Here is a 22880-nt window from a genome sequence, read left to right as displayed (position 1 = left end):
TCTTTAATAGTTGCTTTAATTTCAAGAGATTTTAAAAGTACATGTTTAACAACACCATTCAGTTGAATTTAAAGGTCAAGACTTGTATTATGTTCACATATGAAGCAGCAACATGTGGATTTGTTTCATGGTCTGTTCGATTGATAGCAGGCTGGATTTTGTTTGTTACCTATTGTACAGAAAAGACATTGTTAGATACTTGAAAAAGCCTTCTTGGAGACTGCCTGTCTGTGCATGGCAGACATGAACAGTTCAGAAATAATGCAGGAACTATCAGGATGGAAATACAGATCAAGAAAAATCACAGGACCACTGCTAAATAGTCCTGTGTAAGTTTCCAAGCCAGGGGTGGGGAACTTTTATGGATCTGCAAGCCAGAAATTTCAGGATCTAGCCTCACAGACTTCAAAAGCACATGTACCGCCTAGGGACCAGATGCATGAAAGAATTCCCTTTGAGGTGGTAGAAATGAAACCTGCTTTGTTTTGCCAACACACTATCAGGAATGCCCTTCTAGGCTTCTGATTATGCACTGGCAACTATATCTCTGCCTGACCTACATATAATCAGGTGTGGGGCAGGTTTTTGTTATTTGGGTAAGCAACTTACCTTCCAAGTCCCGGACTGCAGAATCCGGGACCGGCAGCCGTGTGACACCGGAAGTTGCGTTGACGTAACTTCCGGTGTCACTTTGCCCTTCTATGGGCACCCAAAATGGCCGACGGCGGCTTCAAAAGTAGCTTCTACGCATGACCGGAAGTGCGTCGACGCGACTTCCGGTGTCGGCGGCGGCCATTTTTGGTGCCCATAGATGGGCGGGGCAACACCGGAAGTTGTGTCGACGCACTTCCGGTCATGTGTAGAAGCTACTTTTGAAGCCGGCGACAGCCATTTTTTGTGCCCATAGAGGCAAATCAGAAAAAAATGGCCGCCGGCAGGAGAAAATAACAGAGAAAAACAGGAGATGAAGTGATACCGGGGACCACTGGGAAAAGGTAAGTAAAAACGGGGATTTCCCGGTTAAAACGGGGTACTTGGCAGCTATGGTAAGCAATTACTTGCACCTGGTTCCATTTTTGTTTTACTGTTCATTACTTAATTATAAATTTAAAAGATAATACAAATTAAAGAAATAAGGTTCGCAGGAGTATTATCAACATCCTTAAAAACACTTGAGAAATTTGAACTGCGGTATGTTTATGCAGACTCACTTTGTTTAAAAGGTGTTTTTGGTTCGACATTTTCCTTGGTAGAATGCTGAAAAGCTTTAGAAGGATCGAATCGCCTGACACCTTGAATCGCATTCATTTGGTCCTCGAGCTCTCCCCGAACTTTCTTTTCCTTTGCTACTTGAGATCGTAGTTTTAATACCTCCTAAAGAACAGAAGACTTCAATGCAAGTTAAGTAACAAATTCAGTGACAACAATGTGAAAAGATGTGACTCAAAACCGGTTCAGTTAAACTTTATCCGACTTAATTCCACTCAATCTGAAGGCCTAAAATGCACAACAGCTTTAAAATTAACTCATGGATTGTATATGTACAAAAAACTTCATCATAAAAATCTAGTTTTAATATAATGGGATCGTTGGAAAAAAAAATAGTCCTTGAAGAATGCTCTTTTACTCCCCCGCACTCCCAAAATTGAAATTCCCCCTTTCATTAGGCAGTACAACAGGAAATCCTCCCTTACTTTTACCTGCAAATAGCTCCTGGCTGGTCTCACTTTACACTATTGTTGGCTCTGTTTCCACATCACAGTAAGCCATATTAAAAACACAACTCTGGTAGCATGCTGATACAGGCTCAGTTTGTCATGCTGTCTGGCCTCGTGAATTGTTTCTCTCCAATTAAACTGAGCAGGAAGCTAAGAACAAACCTTGTTTGCTACTACAGTATTGGTTTCTATCTCTGCAAACAAACCATGACCTGGGTTTGAGGCATAAAAAGAAGAACGGGAGCTGAGTGAGAACTTTTCAGCACCTATTCACATTAAATCATACTGTTTAACTGTGGTTTAACGTGACGTGTGAACCGGGCAACTGTAAAAATCCATTAGGCTTTATCAGCTTTTAAAGATATCTACATCAAACAAAGTTCTAGGACACATTCAGAATCTTCTGTGACTATCAGAAAGCATATGTTCAGCGTTTAAAGGACTAAACTCAATGGGTCTAACTGCCAAAAATGAGGAATAGCGAAATAAACCCCATCTCTATACATCACATTGTCTTTGTTCCGACAGGCATGTACCTCAAACTTCTATAATAATAATAATAATAATAATAATAATAATTTATTATTTATACCCCGCCCATCTGGCCGGGTTCCCCCAGCCACTCTGGGCGGCTTCCAAAAAAAAACAGAAATTCTAAAATACAGAAATCCATCAAACATTAAAAGCTTCCCTAAACAGGGCTGCCTTGAGATGCCTTCTAAAGGTCTGGTAATTGTTCTCTTTGACCTCTAGTGGGAGGGCATTCCACAGGGTGGGTGCCACTACCGAGAAGGCCCTCTGCCTGGTTCCCTGTAACTTGGCTTCTTGTAATGAGGGAACCGCCAGAAGGCCCTCGGAGCTGGACCTCAGTGTCCGGGCAGAACGATGGGGGTGGAGACGCTCCTTCAGGTATACCGGACCGAGGCCGTTTAGGGCTTTAAAGGTCAACACCAACACTTTGAATTGTGCTCGGAAACGTACTGGGAGCCAATGTAGGTCTTTTAGGACCGGTGTTATGTGATCTCGGCGGCCGCTCCCAGTCACCAGTCTAGCTGCCGCATTCTGGATTAGTTGTAGTTTCCGGGTCACCTTCAAAGGTAGCCCCACGTAGAGCGCATTGCAGTAGTCCAAGCGAGAGATAACTAGAGCATGCACCACTCTGGAGAGACAGTCAGTGGGCAGGTAGGGACTCAGCCTGCGTACCAGATGGAGCTGATAAACAGCTGCCCTGGACACGGAGTTGACCTGTGCCTCCATGGACAGCTGTGAGTCTAAAATGACTCCCAGGCTGCGCACCTGGTCTTTCAGGGGCACAGTTACCCCATTCAGGACCAGGGAGTCCTCCACACCCGCCCGCCTCCTGTCCCCCACAAACAGTACTTCTGTCTTGTCAGGATTCAATCTCAATCTGTTAGCCGCCATCCATCCTCCAACCGCCTCCAAGCACTCACACAGGACCTTCACCGCCTTCACTGGTTCTGATTTAAAAGAGAGGTAGAGCTGGGTATCATCAGCATACTGATGGACACCCAGCCCAAACCCCCTGATGATCTCTCCCAGTGGCTGCATATAGATGTTAAAAAGCATGGGGGAGAGGACAGAACCCTGAGGCACCCCACAAGTGAGCGCCCAGGGGTCTGAACACTCATCCCCCACCACCACTTTCTGAACACGGCCCAGGAGGAAGGAGCGGAACCACTGCATGACAGTGCCCCCAGCTCCCAAGCCCTCTAGACGGTCCAGAAGGATGTTATGGTCGATGGTGTCAAAAGCCGCTGAGAGATCCAGCAGAACAAGGAAACAGCTCTTACCTTTGTCCCTAGCCCGCCGGAGATCATCGACCAGTGCGACCAAGGCAGTTTCAGTCCCATGATGAGGCCTGAATCCTGACTGGAAGGGATCCAAATGGTCCGCTTCTTCCAGGCGTGCCTGGAGTTGTTCCGCAACCACTCGCTCAATCACCTTGCCCAAGAATGGAAGATTTGAGACTGGGCGATAGTTGGCCATATTGGCCGGATCTAAAGATGGTTTTTTAAGAAGCGGTTTAATAACCGCCTCTTTCAGCGGGTCTGGGAAGGCTCCCTCATGGAGAGAAGCATTTACCAACCCGCGAAGCCCATCGCCCAGCCCTTCCTGGCTAGCTTTTATAAGCCAGGATGGGCAAGGATCAAGGAGACAGGTGGTTGGTTTCATTCGTCTAAGCAGCCTGTCCACATCCTCGGAGGTAACAGATTGAAATTGATCCCACAAAACTTGACTAGACAGGACTCTAGCACTCCCCCGCCCCGGCCCTGCTCCCACGGTGGAGTCTACCTCTTCCCGAATCTGAGCGACTTTATCTGCAAAAAACTTTGCAAAATCATTGCAGGAGATCATGTGGCCCGTACTGGGCCCGGATGGAGCAGGTGGTTCCGCTAAATTGCGAACCACCTGGAAGAGTCTCCTGCTGCTGTTTTCTGCAGATGCGATGGAGACGGTGAAGAAGGTCCTCTTCGCCGTCGCCATTGCCACTTGGTAGGCTCGAAGTTGAGCTCTAGCCCGTGTCCGGTCTGATTCAAAATGAGTTTTCCGCCACCGGCGCTCTAGCCGTCTCAACGACTGTTTCATTGCCCTCAGCGCCGGGGAAAACCACGGGGCTGTCCGGGCTCCATGCAATCTGAGAGGGCGCTTCGGAGCCAGACAGTCAATAGCGCTGGTTAACTCCGCATTCCAGCGGGCCACCAGGGAATCAGCTGAAAGGCCATCGACATGGGATAAAACATCCCCTACCACTCTTTGGAAGCCAATTGGATCCATTAAGTAGCGGGGGCGGACCATCCGAATCGGTCCCACCTCCCTGCAGAGGGAAAGGGTTGCGGAGAAGTCCAGTTGCACCAGAAAGTGATCTGACCATGGCACTTCTTTTGTTTCGCTTTTACTTAATGTCAGATCACCAACATCCATAGAGGTAAACACCAAGTCCAAGGCATGTCCGCGGCTATGAGTTGGGCCAGACTTATTCAGGGACAGCCCCATGGTGGCCATGCTTTCCACGAAGTCCCGAGCGGCTCCTTGTAAGGTCGTGTCGGCATGGATGTTAAAATCCCCTAAGACAACCAAGCTAGGTGTCTCCAGGAGCACATCCGACACGACCTGAAGCAGCTCGGGCAGGGAATCCTTGGTGCAGCGGGGAGGTCGGTACACCAAAAGGAATCCTGTACTGCCTCTATTGCCCAACTTCCAGAACATGCACTCAGAGAACTGGGTCTTCCCAATAGGACGCCTGGTGCAAACTAATGACTTCCTAAAAATCACTGCAACCCCCCCTCCCCGCCCAGATGGCCTGGGTTGCTGTGCATAAGAGAAACCTGGTGGGCAAGCAGCGCCAAGAACGGGCCCATCGGCTTCCTCCAACCAGGTCTCTGTCACACATGCCAGGTCAAATCCTCCATCCACAATCAGGTCGTGAATGGCGGTGGTCTTATTCATCATCGACCTGGCATTGCACAGCAGCACCTTCAGCACAAACGTTGAAATGGTAGACTCAGAGTCTGGCTGGCTTGTGGTTTCTTTACATCCTTTTCTACAACACTCCCTGCTGCCCCCAGCCAGGTGCAAAAATAGACATCTGCATCCTGTCAGTTGACAGGAACTTGTGAAGTATTCCCCCTCCCCCCAAAAAATGCTATTTTCTTTTAATTCACATGTTTATTTCATCTAACTTTTAACCCAACCCCTTCAAACAAGCAAACCTATGGTAGGGTACACATTAATCTGAAAAACAGCTAATCCCACTAAAAACTCAGTGTAACAGCTACTCCTTACTTATTGTCAGTGGCTCAATATATCAACAATCTACCTTAAAAAGCCCGGCTGGTGCTGAAAACATATGCATTCCTCTGTACCTCATGCTATCTCCCCCACCCCCACAGTGTTAGGCCATTGCTGGATTTTTTCATGGCCCCCATTTTGCATCCAGACTGATGGGTACTCAGCCTCCTGAGTTTGTTTTGCTCCAACCCATAGCAATGCTGCACATCACAAACCTGTTTCAGTTGTGCATTCTCTCCTTTCAGTTTCACTACATGCTTGATTTTCTGCTTCTGATTCTGATGGCCCAACAGCTCGGCATATGCGTCGCTAAGTTTGTTCAGCTCTTCTTGGGCGGCACCATTCTCATTCAAAAGGGCATTCTTTTCTGCCTCGTATGCATCAAGTTGTTTCTGAAATGCAATGTTTAATATACGCTGAACTACAAGCGATCAGCAAAACTCGAGTTACTTTCAGGTGCTGTGTCCTTACTGTATAACCAATTCAATAACGAAACTGATACCCGCCCGCCCCCACCCCCACCCCGGATGAAATCCAACACCAACCTACCATCTGCTTGAGGTTCCCCAACCCTCCAGAGAAGTTTATGGAAGGCATAGAGGGCCGTAGAGGGGAAAGGGAACTGAATTTTACCCACAGCTAATAGTGTTTAAGGCAGGGGTAGTCAATCTCGTCCCTACCGCCCACTAGTGGGCGTTTCAGGATTCTAGGTGGGCGGTAGGGGGTTCTACGGCACAAGCTGAATCCTCCTTCCATTGATCACTGGTGGGCGGTAAGGAAATTTTACCATCAAGAAAGATGCAATAGTGGGCGGTAGGTATAAAAAGGTTGACTACCCCTGGTTTAAGGCAATGGGAGCACCTGGAGAGTAGTGAAAATTCCAGAATTTATTTTAGTATTTTTTGCGGTACCTAGACTCTTAATGGCTTTAATCAGACTAACCTGAAAGGGTTTGACTTTATTAAGCAGGTCTTCGTACAGGGTACGCCATCTTTCCAGGCTCTCTCTGCAATCAGCTTCAACTTTTTCAGCAACAGTTCTCCTAAGGAAACATAAGTCGTGCAATTCATCTCATTTCAGATATCCCAGGGGAGCCTGCATTTGGGGCATCAAGGAGCATGCTTTTATACAGGCATCCCCAAACTGCGGCCCTCCAGATGTTTTGGCCTACAACTCCCATGAGCCCTAGCTAACAGGACCAGTGGTCAGGGATGATGGGAACTGTAGTCCAAAACATCTGGAGGGCCGAAGTTTGGGGATGCCTGCTTTTATACCTGCTTCCCCCTACTCTCCTTCCCGGGATCCTTATAAAAGAGCAGCTATGGGAGAAAGGTAGCTGCCCAAATTTATATTTCTGCTCTCTGGCATTCTTGTCTCTAGGTAGATTGGGGGGGTGTATATTTTGCTTATAAATAAATAAATAAGTGGTGTTGGGGTTTTGTTTTCTGAATTTTTGTAAACCAAGGTTATTGCTCGAATTTCATATACTTCTTAACCTCTGTAAGCCACCTTTTTGGCCAGAAGGCAGCATAGAAATAAACTCAAACTTGTGAAACTTACCTTTCTATTTCAAGTTGTTTTTTAAAATCTTCACTTTGCTCTTCAAGTTTTGCTTGCAGATTAGCAATTTCCACAATACTCAATTCTTTGATTCTTTTTATTTCTGCATCTTTTAATGCTACATTTGTTTGGGCATCCAGAATCATCCTTAAGTGGGGAGTGGGTAAAATGAGGGAGGGGAGCTTTTTAAATTCTCCATCTGATGGATGGTCGGCAAAATAATAGAATGAACATATACTGTAGATAAATGGCACAAATTGCCATGAGTGTCAACTACTAAAAGTCAGTCAAGAGTCAAGTACTTTGACTAGATCCTCACTTTGTAGGATCAAATCTGTTATGCAATTTACACACTGGTACAATGCGGAGGATTTGCATTTTTAAATTATTATTATTAAAAAATCCTATCCTGTATGCATGCTTATCTTTGATAGGACCAAGAGACAAGACTGCTCCCCTCAGCTGTTATTAGCCTCTGGAGATGAATATGTAGCTTATTCTGTCTAAACCTTTTGCCGGGGGGGGGGGCAATGTTATAATTTATGATCTGTGCTAGTGACGAACAACTCTTTAGCCTAGACAGTCAGAAATCTGGCTGAGCAAACACATGTAAATATCATCCCACTTCACCATCAGGTCTAATTTCTTATCATCACCCTTACCTTGCATTTTCTTCCTGCGCCATGTCTTTGGCATGCTGAGCATCTTCCATCTTTTGGGTCACATCCTGAACAGTTTTGCTCATCTCAAGTAATCTGTCTTGCAGGGCCGTTTTCTGTTGCTTTAGGCATGTCATTTCTTGGACCACAAAAGCTTTGTAACTAAGAAGGGTTACAATATTTACATTCCTGCTTGACTTGGACACTGCCCTCAAGCTCTCCTTTGCCATGCCTTACACACCATGCTTTGCCCCACCCCCACCCCTGGCATTGGTCAACTCACGCTTCCCATTCCTCCTTGTCTACATGTCAACAGCTTAGATCAAGTCGGGTGTGTGTGTGTCTGTGTGGATAAACTTTCTTCACCGGTGCAAACTATCCAAACAAGGGTCATGCTGCTTCAGAGCTCTGCACAGCAGAATTCAAGTCATTGGTGTGGATTAAGGTTTTATCAAGGACTTGATGCCAATTTCCCCATGTGCCACGGAAGGATACCATTTGGACTTCACGCAAAACCCCATCATGCTGCTAGTCAAATGATGCCTTCCATTTTTCTATCCCTCCTACATCAGCGATGGGAAGCCTATAGCCTTCCAGATGTTGTCAGACTCCAACTCCCATCATACCCAATCACTGGGCATGCTACTGGGGGACAATGGGCATTGGATTCCCAACAGCATGTGGAGTGAGCAACCGTTTATCCACTCCTGCCCCCCACAAAAGGGAGACTAGCAAGGTTGGCGTCATAGACAGCTATTTAATTACCCACCCACCCTCATTTCAGCAAAGTTAGTTAAATATCTTGAACCTTGTAACAGCAGCAAGGTAGTCGATACTCATTTTATGGCATATAAGAAGAAGCAATGGCAGGGGGTGGAAGAGGGCAGGGCAAAGGGCCTGCCCGGCTTCTGCTCCTCCTGAATGCTTTCCTTCCTCCCCGGCACCACCGGGCTTTTGGGAAGAATCCCCAAGAGAGTGTGTGTCTACTACTGTTTAACAAACAGAAGCAAGTAAATGCACATGCAAGATGAATATGCCTACAGCAGTTTGCCCTGATAAAACTCTGGAACTGGAGTGGGGGACCTGAAACGCTCTGCAAGGGTTGAGTTCAGATTTCCGTTAATGGGAGATGAAAGCTGAAATAATTAAGAATCATTGGGGGGGGGCACACAGAGACCTATCCAATGCCGCACAGCAATACCCACAATTTGCTTTGCCCATCCCATCACCATGTCCTGGCTTGGATGTTTTTGTGAGCCAAAGGAAAAGGGGAAAGGCCAATGTTCTACAGTTCTTAAGACCAGCATCAACCAAAATAAGTCAACTGTGAAAGGGGGAGAGGAGACAGAGGGGAAACACACCATTTACACAAGAGCAGAGCAGAAATGAAAGTATCCACTTACTACCTAAAGACTTACGTACTTTTCAAATTCAGCAACCGCCTCCCCAAGCCTACACAGAGTATCGCTATGCTCTTCTTGCATCTTCACAACGGTACTTCTGCGCAATAAAGCTAATCTCTCAAACTCTTCAGTTTTCCTGAGGTGGGGAGTGGTAAGTCAAAAAGTGAGCAGCAGTATTTTTTTTTAATTACAGCCCCCTAAAGCTATCCAAAATTTAATGAGCCAGTGCCTCCAAGTTCTTGTTTCTGAGTCCAATGCAACCTTTCAATTTGTACCCTAGTCCTTTTGAGTTGAAAGCAATGTGCACAAATGACTTAGTGCTCTCTCTCTCTCTCTCTCTCTCTCTCTCTCTCACACACACACACACACACAAAATTTTATCAATATGTCATGTGATCTTTTTCACCTGCAGCTTGAAAGACTACAGCTCGGGTACAGGTTTGCCCACATCACCTGCCATTTGTGAAAACTATGTCTAAATGTAAGTATGCAAATCACTATTTCTCTACACACCCTCTCAGTTCTGCTTCCAGCGCTGCTAGCTTCTCAGCTTGGGATTCCTTCACATTTTCCAAGTGTTTCACCACCATCTCAACTTGGTCTTCTTTAGCGTGCAGTCTCTCCAACTCAGCCATGGTTTCTCTCAATTCTCTTTCCAATCCCTGACGCAAACTAGCAGAAGCCTCCTGAAGTGGATTCAACAAATAGCATGTAGCTAGAGTGAACCCATTAATTAGAACAATCTGCCAAGTTATCCTTCCTTCTGATCATGTTCTGCTTCAACCCATCATTGTCTGCCACTGCTTCTAGACACAGATGCTATTTTTTGAAACTATTTTGATGAAATTTTGAGACACTACCCCACCACATATTAAATTTCTAGGTAGATATAACACAGCCCAATCTCTCCGTGGCAAATTGGGGTGGCTGATTCAATAATCGGAGAAATAACTCAAAGCTATGCCCATTATGCTCCAATACTGCCGAGAGTAAAATAGGTTACGAAGCTTCAGATAATGTGAAAAAATAGCACAAAATCTCCAACAGTAGTTGTTCTTTGTCTGCAAATGGTGATTAGCAGGATAAAACTCTTCAGCTTGCTAGACTCCTGCTCAGCTTTATTTACATTATAGGCTTCCTTCTGCTTTTGGCGCTCCTGTTCTTCTTGAATCAGTTTTTCTTTCAGAAGATCTATCTCCGCATTTGCCGTTTTCTCCTTTTCTCCATATTCAATTAAGCATTTCTCTAAAAAAATAAATAAATACAAAGTTAAACAAAAAACCTGCTTGGATATAGATAGAACTTTTAAAATTCTAACCGTTCTGCTCTGCCATTCCCATATCATTCCTGGATTCCTGCATTTGTGTCTCCAAAGTAAAAGTAACATACAGGAAGAGGTTTGCTTGGCACAATGATTTCCACCACCAATAAAAATAGATTGCCTCATAATATTGTGCACATCAGTCAAGATTAAACTTTGAGCTGTCGTTGAGAAAATGAGAGCCAGCTGAGGCCTTTTTTGAAATATTTGGCCAAAACACACCATAATTTTATGGTCACCTTTTTGCTGTTCAAGCAACTTGCATCTTTCATGCAGTTCTTCAATTTCTGTAGACAGCGTTGCTTCTTTCATTTCAAGAGTTTTTTGCAATGTGTCAATGTCCTTATTCTTGGCTTCTATTATTGCCTCTAACTGGATGACATCCTGCTTGTATTTATCAACTTGTTCTGCAACATTGCTGTTGGGGAGAAAAAAAGAAACACATGATGTTCTTAGTTTACAGTAGGTTTACTTTGGCAAAAGTTAGATCTCAGCTCAGCAACTTCCACTAGCTTTGCAATGTAGCGTGTCTTATTTCAGGCCTCTGCACTGCCAGCAGTCTCTTCTGAGAAATATTCTGAAGTACAGTAGTCACATTTTACTACTGCTTGAAGAAGAGATCACAACAATATCTTGGTAAACCTGCCCTATTTATTTTTGTTTTGTTTAGTTTAAGGTTATATTTAGCATGCTGCTCCTTGATCAGATATTCATTTCATCTTCAGGTAGCAACTTGGATCCCATTAACACCCTCAAACTCTCCAAACCAGAATCAGAGGTCACCTTTAGAATTCACAATGCTTGAAACAATTGCTGGGACTGAAATATGCCAAAAAAGTTGCCCCAACAGGCCCTTCTGATTTCGTTGCTGTTCCTAAAATGCCTAAAGATGCATTTAGAAGAGGTAATGGCTCTCTTGCGGTTTGAGAAGCTTCTGGCTGATAACTCCTCAATGTATATTATTCCTTCAAGGGGGGGAATAATACAGATATCCACAACCTAAACACTCCAGTGTCTAAATGTCTTTCAAAATTAACATAAGCTAGCATGTTAGCCAAAGATCTAGGAATATTAGCAAACTGCATTTTCTAGTCTAGCCTTTCCCAAACTGGTACCCTCCAGATGGAATCCAAATCCCATCAAACTTATCTAGCAATGCCCCTGGTCTGAGATAAACAGATTCTGTAGTATAGCAACATCTTGATGACACCTGGCTGGAGAAGACTATCTTAATGAACCATAAGCTCTACCTATATATATATATATATATATATATATATATATATATATATAAAATACAAAAATACAAGAACAAACAAATAAGCACACATACATAAAAAACAAACATAAAAAACAAACTTAAAACATTTTGAATATTATTCTTTTCATCACATCTTCGGGTGACTCCCTCGGGTCTCCCCTATCTGTGTTTGTCATTCACCTTTAGCAATTTCTTAATAATATCTTACTAAATGATGGAGGCACCAGCATCTTGGGTCAGAACAGCTGCCTGCTGGTAGTCTCTTCTTTTCTCAACATTACCATCAATGCTAACTCAAGATTGATCAGTAAGCCAACGTGGACACTTGTGGTCCACCCCATCCACAAATGCCAACTGAAGACTGGGCACTTCTCCACACCCTGGGCACTTCTCCACACTTCCATAGAACAGCAGCAGCCTAGGCAAAAACCCAGCTTTTATCTCCGTTAGCATTTGTGACACCCACTCTGAGAACCAGCAATGGACTCGTCACCTCTGAAAATGTAGCTCGTGGAAGTTATGGCTTTGGGAACCATTAGCTTCACACTTCAGTTTAACAAGTGCAGACAAATGCACAATTAGGCAAATTCAAATCTTAGGCTTTTGGTAGAAATAAAACGTACAAGGGCAAGTGCCAAGTTTCCTTTACCAGACAGCACTTGTGTCAAAGCTGTGAAATTAAGATTGTAAGTATACTTGACTTACGCAAGTTCTGCAATGTATTCCAGGAGATTCTCTAAGTCACATGTCTCTTCAGCTTGCCTTTCACTTGCTGTCCTAAAACAAAATGAAAATGCATGGGAGCACGGCAAAGGATCTTTAGAAACTCGATCAGAAAAAAGTGAGTGTTAAGTTTTCCAAAAGGAATGTTTGTTTCAGGCATGTAGGGGCCTAAAATATGTAGTTAAGTTTTCAACCAGAAAGTACAAAATAACCAAGAAATGGAAATAAGCAGTCTCTTTCCTACAATATACAGAAGATCAGTTACTTAGAATCCTGACCACAGCCCAGCTGAGCATTACAAAGTTGAAAACCATTGAGAAAAGATGCAGAGGACCATATTCAACTAACTCCTGCTGAAAGGATCCCCCACTGAAATTAACCTAACTTAGTCATGTCCATTAACTTTAATGGGTCTACTCTGAGTAGGACTAGCACTGAATATGACCAAGAAAAACTACAATCCCCTCTTATCTTAATGTCCCAGAAGTCAAGCTTGCTTGGCAGTTTTTTGTTTAACCAGGTGCATAAAGGCAAATAAGTGTTCCTGATTGTAAGAGAAAAATAAGGCATCAATGCCACCTTTCTGAAATGTGTTTTTACATTAAAAAAATTCTATGGGTATATGTTCAAAATCACGGCCCACGTTGTCAAATGTTCACTGACAATTTAGACATACCATCTCCATTCCTATCTGAGCATTATTTTATCAGTATCCAAGGGTACGCAAAGCCACAGCAAATAATAAAACCTAGAGACCAACTGAATTGTGAAAAGCAGCAGCGTGGTGCTGCTCATGTTATCACATAATTGCTTACAACAAGCAATAGAGGCCATACTCAGTAGAGACTTCATCCTCAACCACTACAGGTTAAGACCCGAAAACAAGCACTCTGTGCTGGATACTTCGGGACCATTGATATCCCTACAGTCATCACATTCCAGCTCTTTTCTCAGCTGTTCCTCTTAAAGGGAAAGGCACTTAGGAATTTAGGAGTCACATGAGAAAGCAACGCTAAATACAAGGACAACACCCCTCTTTCTCTCCACTCCCAGCTAAGCCATTGTTATAAACAGAGGTGCTGATTTTGAACAGAAATCCATTTTGGTAGAATAGTGGGGAAGTTTACTGTCCAACATCTGATTTTAATTATTATTGATTCCATGGCTCTCCAGTGAGCAGATGGTACTGCTTCCTGTCACTTAAGATGTGCAACTAGGACACGCTAGTCAAAAAAACATGTTATGGATACAAGATGGCTCCAATTGCTTGGCCACTCTAAAAGATTCCAACAGAGCATTATTGCTAACTAAGGAGCAAAGTAACTGAACTTGAATGGACTACCTGAAGGAAACATACTATAGATTGCAAACGTATTTCACTGGCCACTCACCTGCACCAAGTCTGAAATATTTGTGTTAAGTAATGCCTCTTTTTTTCTTTAAAAAAAGCCTTAAAAAGTAACATTTGGGTGTTTCGGAAAGCAGTTTGCCGTAGAAGATGGTTACCAACTCTTACCTTTCAAGACCCTCTTACACTTAGCCTACTAAAGTACCACAAAGTTAACAAAAAGGGTTGCTGCTTGACATTTCATGCAGTAACTTACAGTTGCTCTTCCAGCTGCGCTACTTTTTCCCGTGAATGCTCCAAGTCTTTTTCAACTTTGTTCAGTTTCATTTCTGTGTCCTCCTGTTTAACAGGGCCTGTCTAAAAACCACATACACAGGCATTTCACAAAAGCTTAAGACGATCATCAAATCTTCCCTTATTCAAAATTTTTAAGTTTAGCAGCAGTAAGTCAACCAATAAAAGGAACCTAAGCTGAGCAATGTGAACTCTCCCACTGTTCAATGTCTGCATTAGCAATTTTGAACTCTCCCTCACTGATGGATTCAAAGAAAATCTGTAGTCCTAGCAGATCAAAATTGAGGGCGGTATTCAACTACTGCATCCCATCAGGGCAAGGGTTTCTGCTTGCACAATAAGAATACTGCCCCCCGCCAAACTTGTTTGTGTTGAGGGAACCCCAGAACAATTTTTCTGGGATGTGGTGGTGAAGGGAAGAACATCCTTTTGTGCAAGGAGAAATCTTTGCACTAATGGAATGAGGCTTAGCATTACATTAGATTTCACCCTCCCTCTCCCCATAAGCCAAGAAGTTTAAAGTCTAAGTTATACTGTGATAGAGATGGTTTTAATCCCAGTCTGAGTACTGTAACTCACCTTCTTTGCTTTTCTGAGATTCTGCAGCTTCATTACCTCTATCCATAGCCTTGTATTCTTCCGTGTTCCATCTTCATGGAACTTAAGGGGAGAAAGCAGGAGAGAAGGAAAGTCTTCTTCTCAATTTTAGTTATGATCTTAGGAATCTTCAGGAGCAACCCAGCTAGAACAAATCCTATCTAGCCAAAATTATCCTCTGTCATTCTAGATCCCAGTGGGAACAAACTGGAGTGTGAGCCTACAGAATTGTTCAAGGTTGTTAAAACAAAAGGAGTGCGTGAAGAGCTCCGAAAGGACCTCTCCAAACTGAATCGGTGGTAAAACAGCAAATGAAATTCAATGTAAACATGTAGAAAGTGATGCATACAAGGACAAAAATACCCTCGATTTCACATGTTTACTCTTGGGTTCTATAATGGCAGTGCCTGGCCAGGAATGAGACCTTGGGGTTATAGTAGATAGTTTGCTGAAGATGTTGACCTAGTGTGTGGCAGCTGTGGGAAAAGGCCACCAAGTTGGCTTTAAAGGAGGATTAGACAAATTCATGGAGGACAAGGCTATCAATGGCTACTAGCCACAGTGGCTCTGCCACTGTCTCGGAATACCAGTTGCTGAGAATTGCAGGTGGGCAGAGTGCAGTTGCACTCATGCCCTGCTTGCAGGCTTCCCACAAGCATGTGGTTGGCCACTGTGAGATGGGTCATTGGCCTGATCTAGCAGGATCATCTAATGTAGAATGCTCCAAAAGGCTAATTTAAATAAAGAGAAGGATTTAAAAGAAGTCTCCTTGCAGTCAATGGAACTTATTCCCATGCCTTGTGTGTTCAGCAGCCTTGCCCAACCTGATGCCCTCCATACTCCCAGCTTCCTTGAACATTGGCTATGCTGCCTGGGGCCGATGGAAACTGTAGTCCAAAGCATCTGGGGAGCATCAAATTGAAGGCGGCTATTGCAGGGAATTACAGATTCCAGCATGTGCATAAACCCATCCACTGGAAATCAGTGCTTGGAAGTGCACGCAATACGTAGTTACTTCTGTGTTCATCTTTTCAATGCCAATGCAGGGTGTCCTGCTGAAAGGGAACTTGCTGCACAAAACCCTCACATTTTATAGTGTGTTAAAGGGAAGAATGTCCCATGCTTAAGTTTGTTACTGTCCAAAGTCACATTACAGTGGTACCTCGCAAGGCGAATGCCCCACAAGACAATTTTTTCGCTAAACGAATGTGTTTTGCGATCTGAGGTTGACTCGCAAGACGAAGCTGTTGTCAAGCTGTCTATGGCTGCGCTTTGCAAGACGAAGCCGCCCAACAGCTGACCCGCGCTACAGCTGATACAGAAGGCAAAGGAAGATCACCTGTAGTGCGGGTCAGCTGATCTTCCTTTACCTTCTTCCCACGCTACAGCTGGTTCCCCTTCGTGTTCCACTCGTCTCTGCCGGTTGCCGCTCACTGCCGCTGTGCTTCGGCTCCGGCAGAGATGAGCAGAACACAAAGGGGAACCATCTGTAACGCGGGAAGAAGGCAAAGGAAGATCAGCTGTCAGCTTCCTGCGCTGACAGCTGATCTTCCTTTGACTTCTTCCCGAGCAAGCGCTACTGCCGGCGTCAGTCCCCCAAGCCGAAGCGCAGTACCATAATGATATGTACCTTTGCTTTCAGTAATTCATTGGTCCTGCTCAACTCCAGCTGCACCTTTTCCAGAGAAGCAATATTCGCACAAAGTGAGGTTTTCTCCCTAATTGCAGCAGATAGCTTTGACTCAGACTTTGCAAGATCTTCCTCCAAAGCTTGCAGCCTTTTATCCTGCTGGGCACGTTCTCCAATCAGCACCCGAATCTACAGTAATACGCATGAAATTAGCTGAGAAATAGTTCCAAAAGCCCCCCCTCCCCCACAATATTGTTTCATTACTAGTTAAAATTCCAGAATGTTATAAGTAACATAAATGAATTAATTGTCTCAGGGCACTTGCAGACTGTCATCATTTTTGGGTGGGATTCAGTCCAGTATTAGAAACTGAGAAATGAAAGCTAGGGCCTAAATGGCACCTTAAAACCAGGTTGTGGGTACAAAAACGGAATGTCTGGTCATGCTTTTTTATAGGTAAAGGTAAAGGGACCCCTGACTATTAGGTCCAGTCGTGAATGACTCTGGGGTTGCGGCGCTCATCTCACTTTACTGGCCGAGGGAGCCGGCGTACAGTTTCCGGGTCATGTGGCCAGCATGACTAAGCAGCTTCTGGCAAACCAGAGCAGCACACAGAAACGCTGTTTACCTTCCGCCAGAGTGGTACCTACCTATTTATCTACTTGCACTTTGAGGTGCTTTCAAATTGCTAGGTTGGCAGGAGCTGGGACAGAGCAAAAGGAGCTCACCCCGTTGTGGGGATTCAAACCGCCGACCTTCTGATCGGCAAGCCCTAGGCTCTGTGGTTTAACCCACAGCTCCACCCGCTTTTTATAACATGAATACAAAGCTGAAAATGAATGAACTGCAGCTAAAATATTATGTTCATTTTTCACATGGTCTAGTCCTTCCCCTCCCCACGCCCCTAATATTTTTAAGAGGATCTCTTCTTCAGTCTTCAGAGAGTAGCTAGAAGTGAGGAGGCAGAAAAACGTCCTCCTTTCCTTCTACTCTGCAGTTTTAATCTGAAATCTTAGGCACAGTACTACACCCAGAGCTCAGAAACTGTTAATGAAATTCCCGGTCACAAAATGTGCCTAGAACAATGGGAGTTTCGAACACTGATTCAGTTGCAATGCCAGCAAATTCAGTTCGCCACAATTACAGTTGTTTGGGAAGGCTTGTGTCACAAACCCACTTCCCTGAATGACCACTTTTTGCAATATAACGAAGTGTTGGGGAAACACAGTGGAACTGATGCAATGTCATCAAAGCTCCCTACAAATACATCAGAATGAATGCTCAGTAAAGCAAGCTGTCTTGCTTTAGCAGAGCAATACTTCACATGTCAGCTTTTATAAATGATTTCAAAGTAGTTTACACAAGTAAGCCAACCATAAATCCAACATTACATATAAATAAAGAACTATCACTGAAACACTCCAGGCACCTGTAACATTAATGTCAAAATGGTTTATGATGTAGAGTTTGATGACAGCCAGGTGAATTATCCTTAAAGGCCCTTGGGTACTTCCAAGGGGAGTTTCCTATTGTGTTGACTAATGCAGAAGTTGATTTGGCCACCCACTTATTTAAACATCACTAGGATATTTGGGTAGACAGTAGTGACACTGAGGGAAAATGCTGCACTCCAAAATATCCAGTGCCTTAGGTCAAATTATGTAATAACGTGTCAAATCTTTGGCTCTCCAATAAGCCTGAATTAAATGCATTAAGCACAGTAAAACCTCAAACACAAATAACTTCCCTATACAGGGCTGCTTTCAGATTCTGCAAACCTATTCGAAAAGAACCATAGATGCTCAGACCAGAAATGCAATAGATTTATTTAAATAAGCTACTAAAAGAGATGGACGTGCCCCTACCTCCTTTTCCAACTCCTTGCATGTTTTCAAGTCTTTTTTGCTGGCCAAATCCTTTCCTGCTTTCATTCCCAAGCTGTTTGGCTTTAAATTCTAGAGGCCAAGAAAAAAAAAAGTTTGTTTCATAAAAGGACTGAAACCTCTAAAAACCAATTTCCTTTTGATTTCAACCAAATTTTATGAGCACAGCTTTTCAGAAGTACAAATGCAACTTATCCAGCAGACAGTTGAGAAATATACACATGCACCTTCCCAATTGCTGGGAAAAAAAATAATCCCCAAAATTTCTATGAATGAAGCAACTCCTAAAGACAAGTGATCTTTCGGTCTATCTCAGTTTGACAGCCACAACAGGCTTTCAAAAGGACTGCATTTGTAAATAAAAGACCCTCGACCTGATGGCGTCTTGCAACAATAAGGTAAGCTTGAAACCTACATCCATAAAAATTATAGAGAAGTTCTATTGAGTTCTAAGAACAAAGCAGAAACATGGAAGCCATTCCCCGGGGAGAAAAAATAATGAAAAGTTAAAGGGCAGATTTTGACACAGCACTAGAAAAATGCAAGATAGAATATGAATCCTACTTTTGAGTCAAGTTTTCTTGCAGCAGTTGATGAAGGTTTCATACTGGTAACATTCTGCTGGATTCCTGCATCCTCTACAAAAAAAACACATAAGAGAATTTTTCACCAGATTCCATTTCCAAATTACCTAATATGACCCGGCGTATAAGACGACCCCCGGCTTTTGAGAAGATTTTCCTGGGTTAAAAATTAGTCTTATACGCAGGAATATACAGTATTTGTTCAACATACAGTACCGGTAGTTAGATGTTCAGCACCCATAGATGGGAAACAGAAGAACAATCCATGAAATGATGCTTGTGGACAAAATGAAATGGAGAACCAAGTGCATTATCCATTCAATGTAACATAGAACCCTGGCAGATCAAGGTTCCACTTGCACAAATATAAACCAATCACCCCTGAATTAGAAGAGGGTGGCAATGTTGCACTATTGCACTTGTCTGTGTCCCCACATGTGAAATTCCCACCTTGCAGAACCACCTGAAAAAGGTTCATGTTTCAGCCATTTAAAAAACGGAACGGACTAAGCAGATGTACTTTTATTTCCCAGGTGTCTCACAGAAAACTTTATACCACCATTCCCACATTGTCTAGACCAGTGTTTCTCAACCAGTGTGCCTCCAGATGTTTTGGGACTACAACTCCCATCATCCCTAGCTAGCAAGACCAGTGGTCAGGAATGATGGGAGTTGTAGTCCCAAAACATCTGGAGGCACACTGGTTGAGAAACACTGGTCTAGACATCACAAAACAAACACTGACTATAAGCAAATTTACTTTAGGGCATGGATAGGTGCCACTGCATGAAGTTACAAGGAGAAAGTTGGAATGACTACCTGTGAGTAAGCTAACATGTACACAAGCACAAGTCGCCCTCTTAGCGTTATTTTACCTTCCATTATTCCTTGTGTGTTTAGACTAGACAGCAAAATGAACAAATTTATAATTAAACAAGTAGGAATCCAACAAACAGGAGCTCTAAAGCAGAAGGAGTGTTAGCAGAAGTGTTAATGCACATCCATAACAAGCGCAAGTCGTAACTCCAGCAAAAGCTCGCAAATCTCTCAGTAGTGCGTATATGAACATACGTGAGTGCTGAATGCACACATGTGAGTCCAAGTACACACGCATAACACTACTGGAGGTCACTGACAAACATGCAACATGGTTAAGAATAGAAGATGAGAACAGAGACTCTTCAGGCATGAAGCGCAGATCTGAAGCTTGTTAAAGAAGCATCAATCCAGCTTCTCCACGATTTCATTACCCATCTGCTCTTTGAATCGCTGGGACTTTTCAAAAGACACGGGTCCTTTTGATGGATCTGAAGCTTTGACATCATAAGCGCCTGGCGATGGGACACAAGCTAAATGAGGTGGGAAGGATGAACATTCAGCAAAAATCAAAGCCCTAATTACAAGACCCCCATTTTAAAAAAACATTCTGGATAGCAAACTGTTGCAGAACTAAAATAAAAAAATTCCTTCAGTAGCACCTTAAAGACCAACTAAGTTTTTATTTTGGTATGAGCTTTCGTGTGCATGCACACTTCTTCAGATACACTTGAAACAGAAGTGTCAGACCCTTACAGAGGGTGGTGGGGGTGGGTGGGAATGGGTCATGGGCTGATGGGAGTGGTAAACCTGTGGATGGCTGTTAACGACTGCTGATGACTGCAATTAGTCCGGGGGGGGGGGGGAAGCAAGGGCTGAGGCGCTAAAGAAAGCTTGATCATGCATAATGAGATAAGAATCCGATGTCTCTATTCATCCCAGGTGGCTCCATGGTTTTAAGCTTGGTAATGAGTTCCAATTCAGCAACTTCTCTTTCCAGTCTGTTCCTGAAATTTCTCTGTAATAAAACAGCTGCTTTGAGATCTTGTATAGAATGTCCTGGGAGATTGAAGTGTTCTCCTACTGGTTTCTCTGTCTTATGGTTCCTGATGTCAGATTTACCGGTATGTCCATTTATCCTTTGCCGTAGGGTTTGGCCTGTTTGTCCAATTTGTCCTACGCCAAAGGATAAATGGACATAAATGTGACATCAGGAACCATAAGACAGAGAAACCAGTAGGAGAACACTTCAATCTCCCAGGACATTCTATACAAGATCTCAAAGTAGCTGTCTTATTACAAAAGAATTTCAGAAATAGACTGGAAAGAGAAGTTGCTGAACTGCAACTTATCACCAAACTTAAAACCATGGAGAGACCTGGTTTGAATAAAGACATTGGATTCTTATCTCATTATACATGATAAAGATTTCTTTAGTCATCTCACCCCTTGCTTTTTCCTGTAAAACCAATTGCATCATTAACAGTCATCAATGGGTTTTCACACCTATCAGCCAATCACCCATTCCCACCACCCTTCTGAGTAATACCCCTCCCCACCCTCTCACTATATATAAGGGTCTGGTGACTTCTGTTTCAGTGTATCTGAAGAAGTGTGCATGCACACGAAAGTTCATACCAACAAACTTAGGTGCTACTGGAATGATTTTTTTTGTTCCAAGTAGAATAGTTATGGGACTTAACTCAACTCTATGTGCACAAGGCCTGTCCGGCACCACGTAAGCCAGCCGGTACCTTTAGGTGCAGTGAATGACCCTGTACCATCCCCAATGTTTATTATTATTGGGTTTTATAAACAAGAATAATGTTGTACAAATAAGTATGTACTAAGTTTTCTCATATCATTTGTATATCACAAAAACAGCATAATAAATGTGGAATAATATCTACAACATATGGTTCATTCTTAGTGGTCAGTGTATGAGTGCTTGGTTCATGAATTGCTTTAAATAACGAGGAAGAAAAGAGGGGGAGGGGGAATGGCAAGTAGGGTGGGGTCGGATGGTTATGCTTCTATTCTTCTACTTACCATTACCAATATTTAAGATTAACAACGTTTATACTGTACATGGAATAGGAGGCAGGAGCAGTGTCTTGCCCTTTGCTTCAGGCAGCAAAACATCTTGAGCCGGTCATACTAGACTACAAACAGGTTGGTACCCAAGTGAGACCGAGCTTTGGACAAAAGAAGGCCAAGGAAGTGGTACATAATTAAGTGGAACTTTCGTGTACCTTAGAGAAACGGGGACAAAAAGAGGTGGGGGGGACTGTGGGTTTCTTGCAACACGAAGAACTGGGAGGTGGGCTAGACGGGCTCTCAGCAAAGCCCTCGATAGATACTCCCCGCTGCTTATTCACCCTCTGAGCTCTTTGGAGACGAAACCGATCGCCCCTTCTCCCCTCCCGGCCCTTTACTTACTTTGTGCCTCATTGAAGCGCCTGAGAGGAGCCCTCGGGAACGACATGGCGAAAAGCACCGTCCGCCCAGCCTGCAGCGATTAGAACGAATTCAAAAAACCGCGGCGCCCCGCCTCTCGCGTCATATGAACTCAACGCAGCCAATCAGGAACGCGCGCTGACGGCCAGGACGCTGCCACTGGGAGGAGGTGTTCGCGGGAGGGAGGGAGGCGGGGCAGGCGAGGGGACAACGCAGAGCTAGAAAGGGGAAGAGAAGCAGCCGGCGAGGCAGAGCAGCCCTGAGGGCTCAGAAGCCAGTCCCCTGGACTTCATTGCGGCTTACTCCCAGGAAGGCGGGCCAAGGGCGACGCAGTCTCATTTAACGACCTCTCTCTGCGTAAATGTATAGGGAGGGCTCTGGCGTGTAAATCTATAAACGGCTGGAAGGCGTCAGCAAACGAATTCATTGCATTGTGTTAAGGTCTCCATGCACGGCGAAAACTCTTACTATATTTCACCCGTTTTCGTTGTAATAGTCTGATTTTAACGCGCGTGCTCCTCTTGTATTGTAGGCGACAGATGTAATTTACTGATCAAGTTGCGGATATCCAAGCGCCTTTCCTTCTGCGCGCCTTCAGCGGGATCCATCCGCGCATCGTTCGGGGACGCATCCTGAGTAGCGAGCGCATTCCACAAACAAACACAATTTGCATTTCAAATCAACGACAGTCAAGAAGCCTTTCCAAACATGAGTCTGGCTGGGTGGGGTTAGGTACATCTCCAAGATGTCCGCCTTTCCTTACTTGCAGAACCTTTTTTAAAAAATAAAGGGAGACTGCTCTTATTTTTTCTAGCT

At 43.9% G+C, this 22880-nt stretch overlaps 1 protein-coding gene across 4 annotated transcripts; it reads right to left on the bottom strand.

Annotated features, from left to right (window-relative positions):
* HMMR (hyaluronan mediated motility receptor) lies at window positions 1-22846 on the bottom strand. 4 transcript variants are annotated; one of them, XM_035104950.3, is made up of 18 exons: window positions 22047-22846; window positions 20042-20140; window positions 18772-18845; window positions 18190-18279; window positions 16325-16513; window positions 14677-14757; window positions 14060-14160; window positions 12438-12509; window positions 10711-10889; window positions 10277-10395; window positions 9664-9836; window positions 9170-9286; window positions 7751-7909; window positions 7089-7235; window positions 6471-6570; window positions 5744-5920; window positions 1212-1374; window positions 1-169 (listed from the first exon to the last, which is right to left on the bottom strand). In XM_035104950.3, exons 1-18 carry the CDS (start codon window positions 22090-22092, stop codon window positions 126-128), a joined length of 2130 nt encoding a protein of 709 aa, XP_034960841.3. In that variant the 5' UTR covers window positions 22093-22846; the 3' UTR covers window positions 1-125. The 4 variants fall into 4 exon arrangements, with proteins under 4 accessions (XP_034960841.3, XP_088517872.1, XP_060127720.2 ...); XM_088661746.1 differs by lacking the exon at window positions 9170-9286; XM_060271737.2 differs by lacking the exon at window positions 20042-20140.
* Window positions 22847-22880: the final 34 nt, after the last annotated feature.

The sequence above is a fragment of the Zootoca vivipara genome, chromosome 2 (genome assembly GCF_965207765.1).
Source record: "Zootoca vivipara chromosome 2, rZooViv2.hap1.1, whole genome shotgun sequence".
NCBI classification, from domain to species: domain Eukaryota; kingdom Metazoa; phylum Chordata; class Lepidosauria; order Squamata; family Lacertidae; genus Zootoca; species Zootoca vivipara.
This window is presented reverse-complemented; position numbering and strand designations above follow the sequence as displayed.

Excerpts from the sequence above, each read along its gene's own strand:
- HMMR (XM_035104950.3), bottom strand. The coding sequence starts at position 22,092 with ATGTCGTTCCCGAGGGCTCCTCTCAGGCGCTTCAATGAGGCACAAA. Across the intron at positions 18,280-18,771 it reads CAAGAAAACTTGACTCAAAA|AATTTAAAGCCAAACAGCTT; the intron begins GTAGGATTCATA and ends CTTGGCCTCTAG. Across the intron at positions 6,571-7,088 it reads AAACAACTTGAAATAGAAAG|GAGAACTGTTGCTGAAAAAG; the intron begins GTAAGTTTCACA and ends ATGTTTCCTTAG.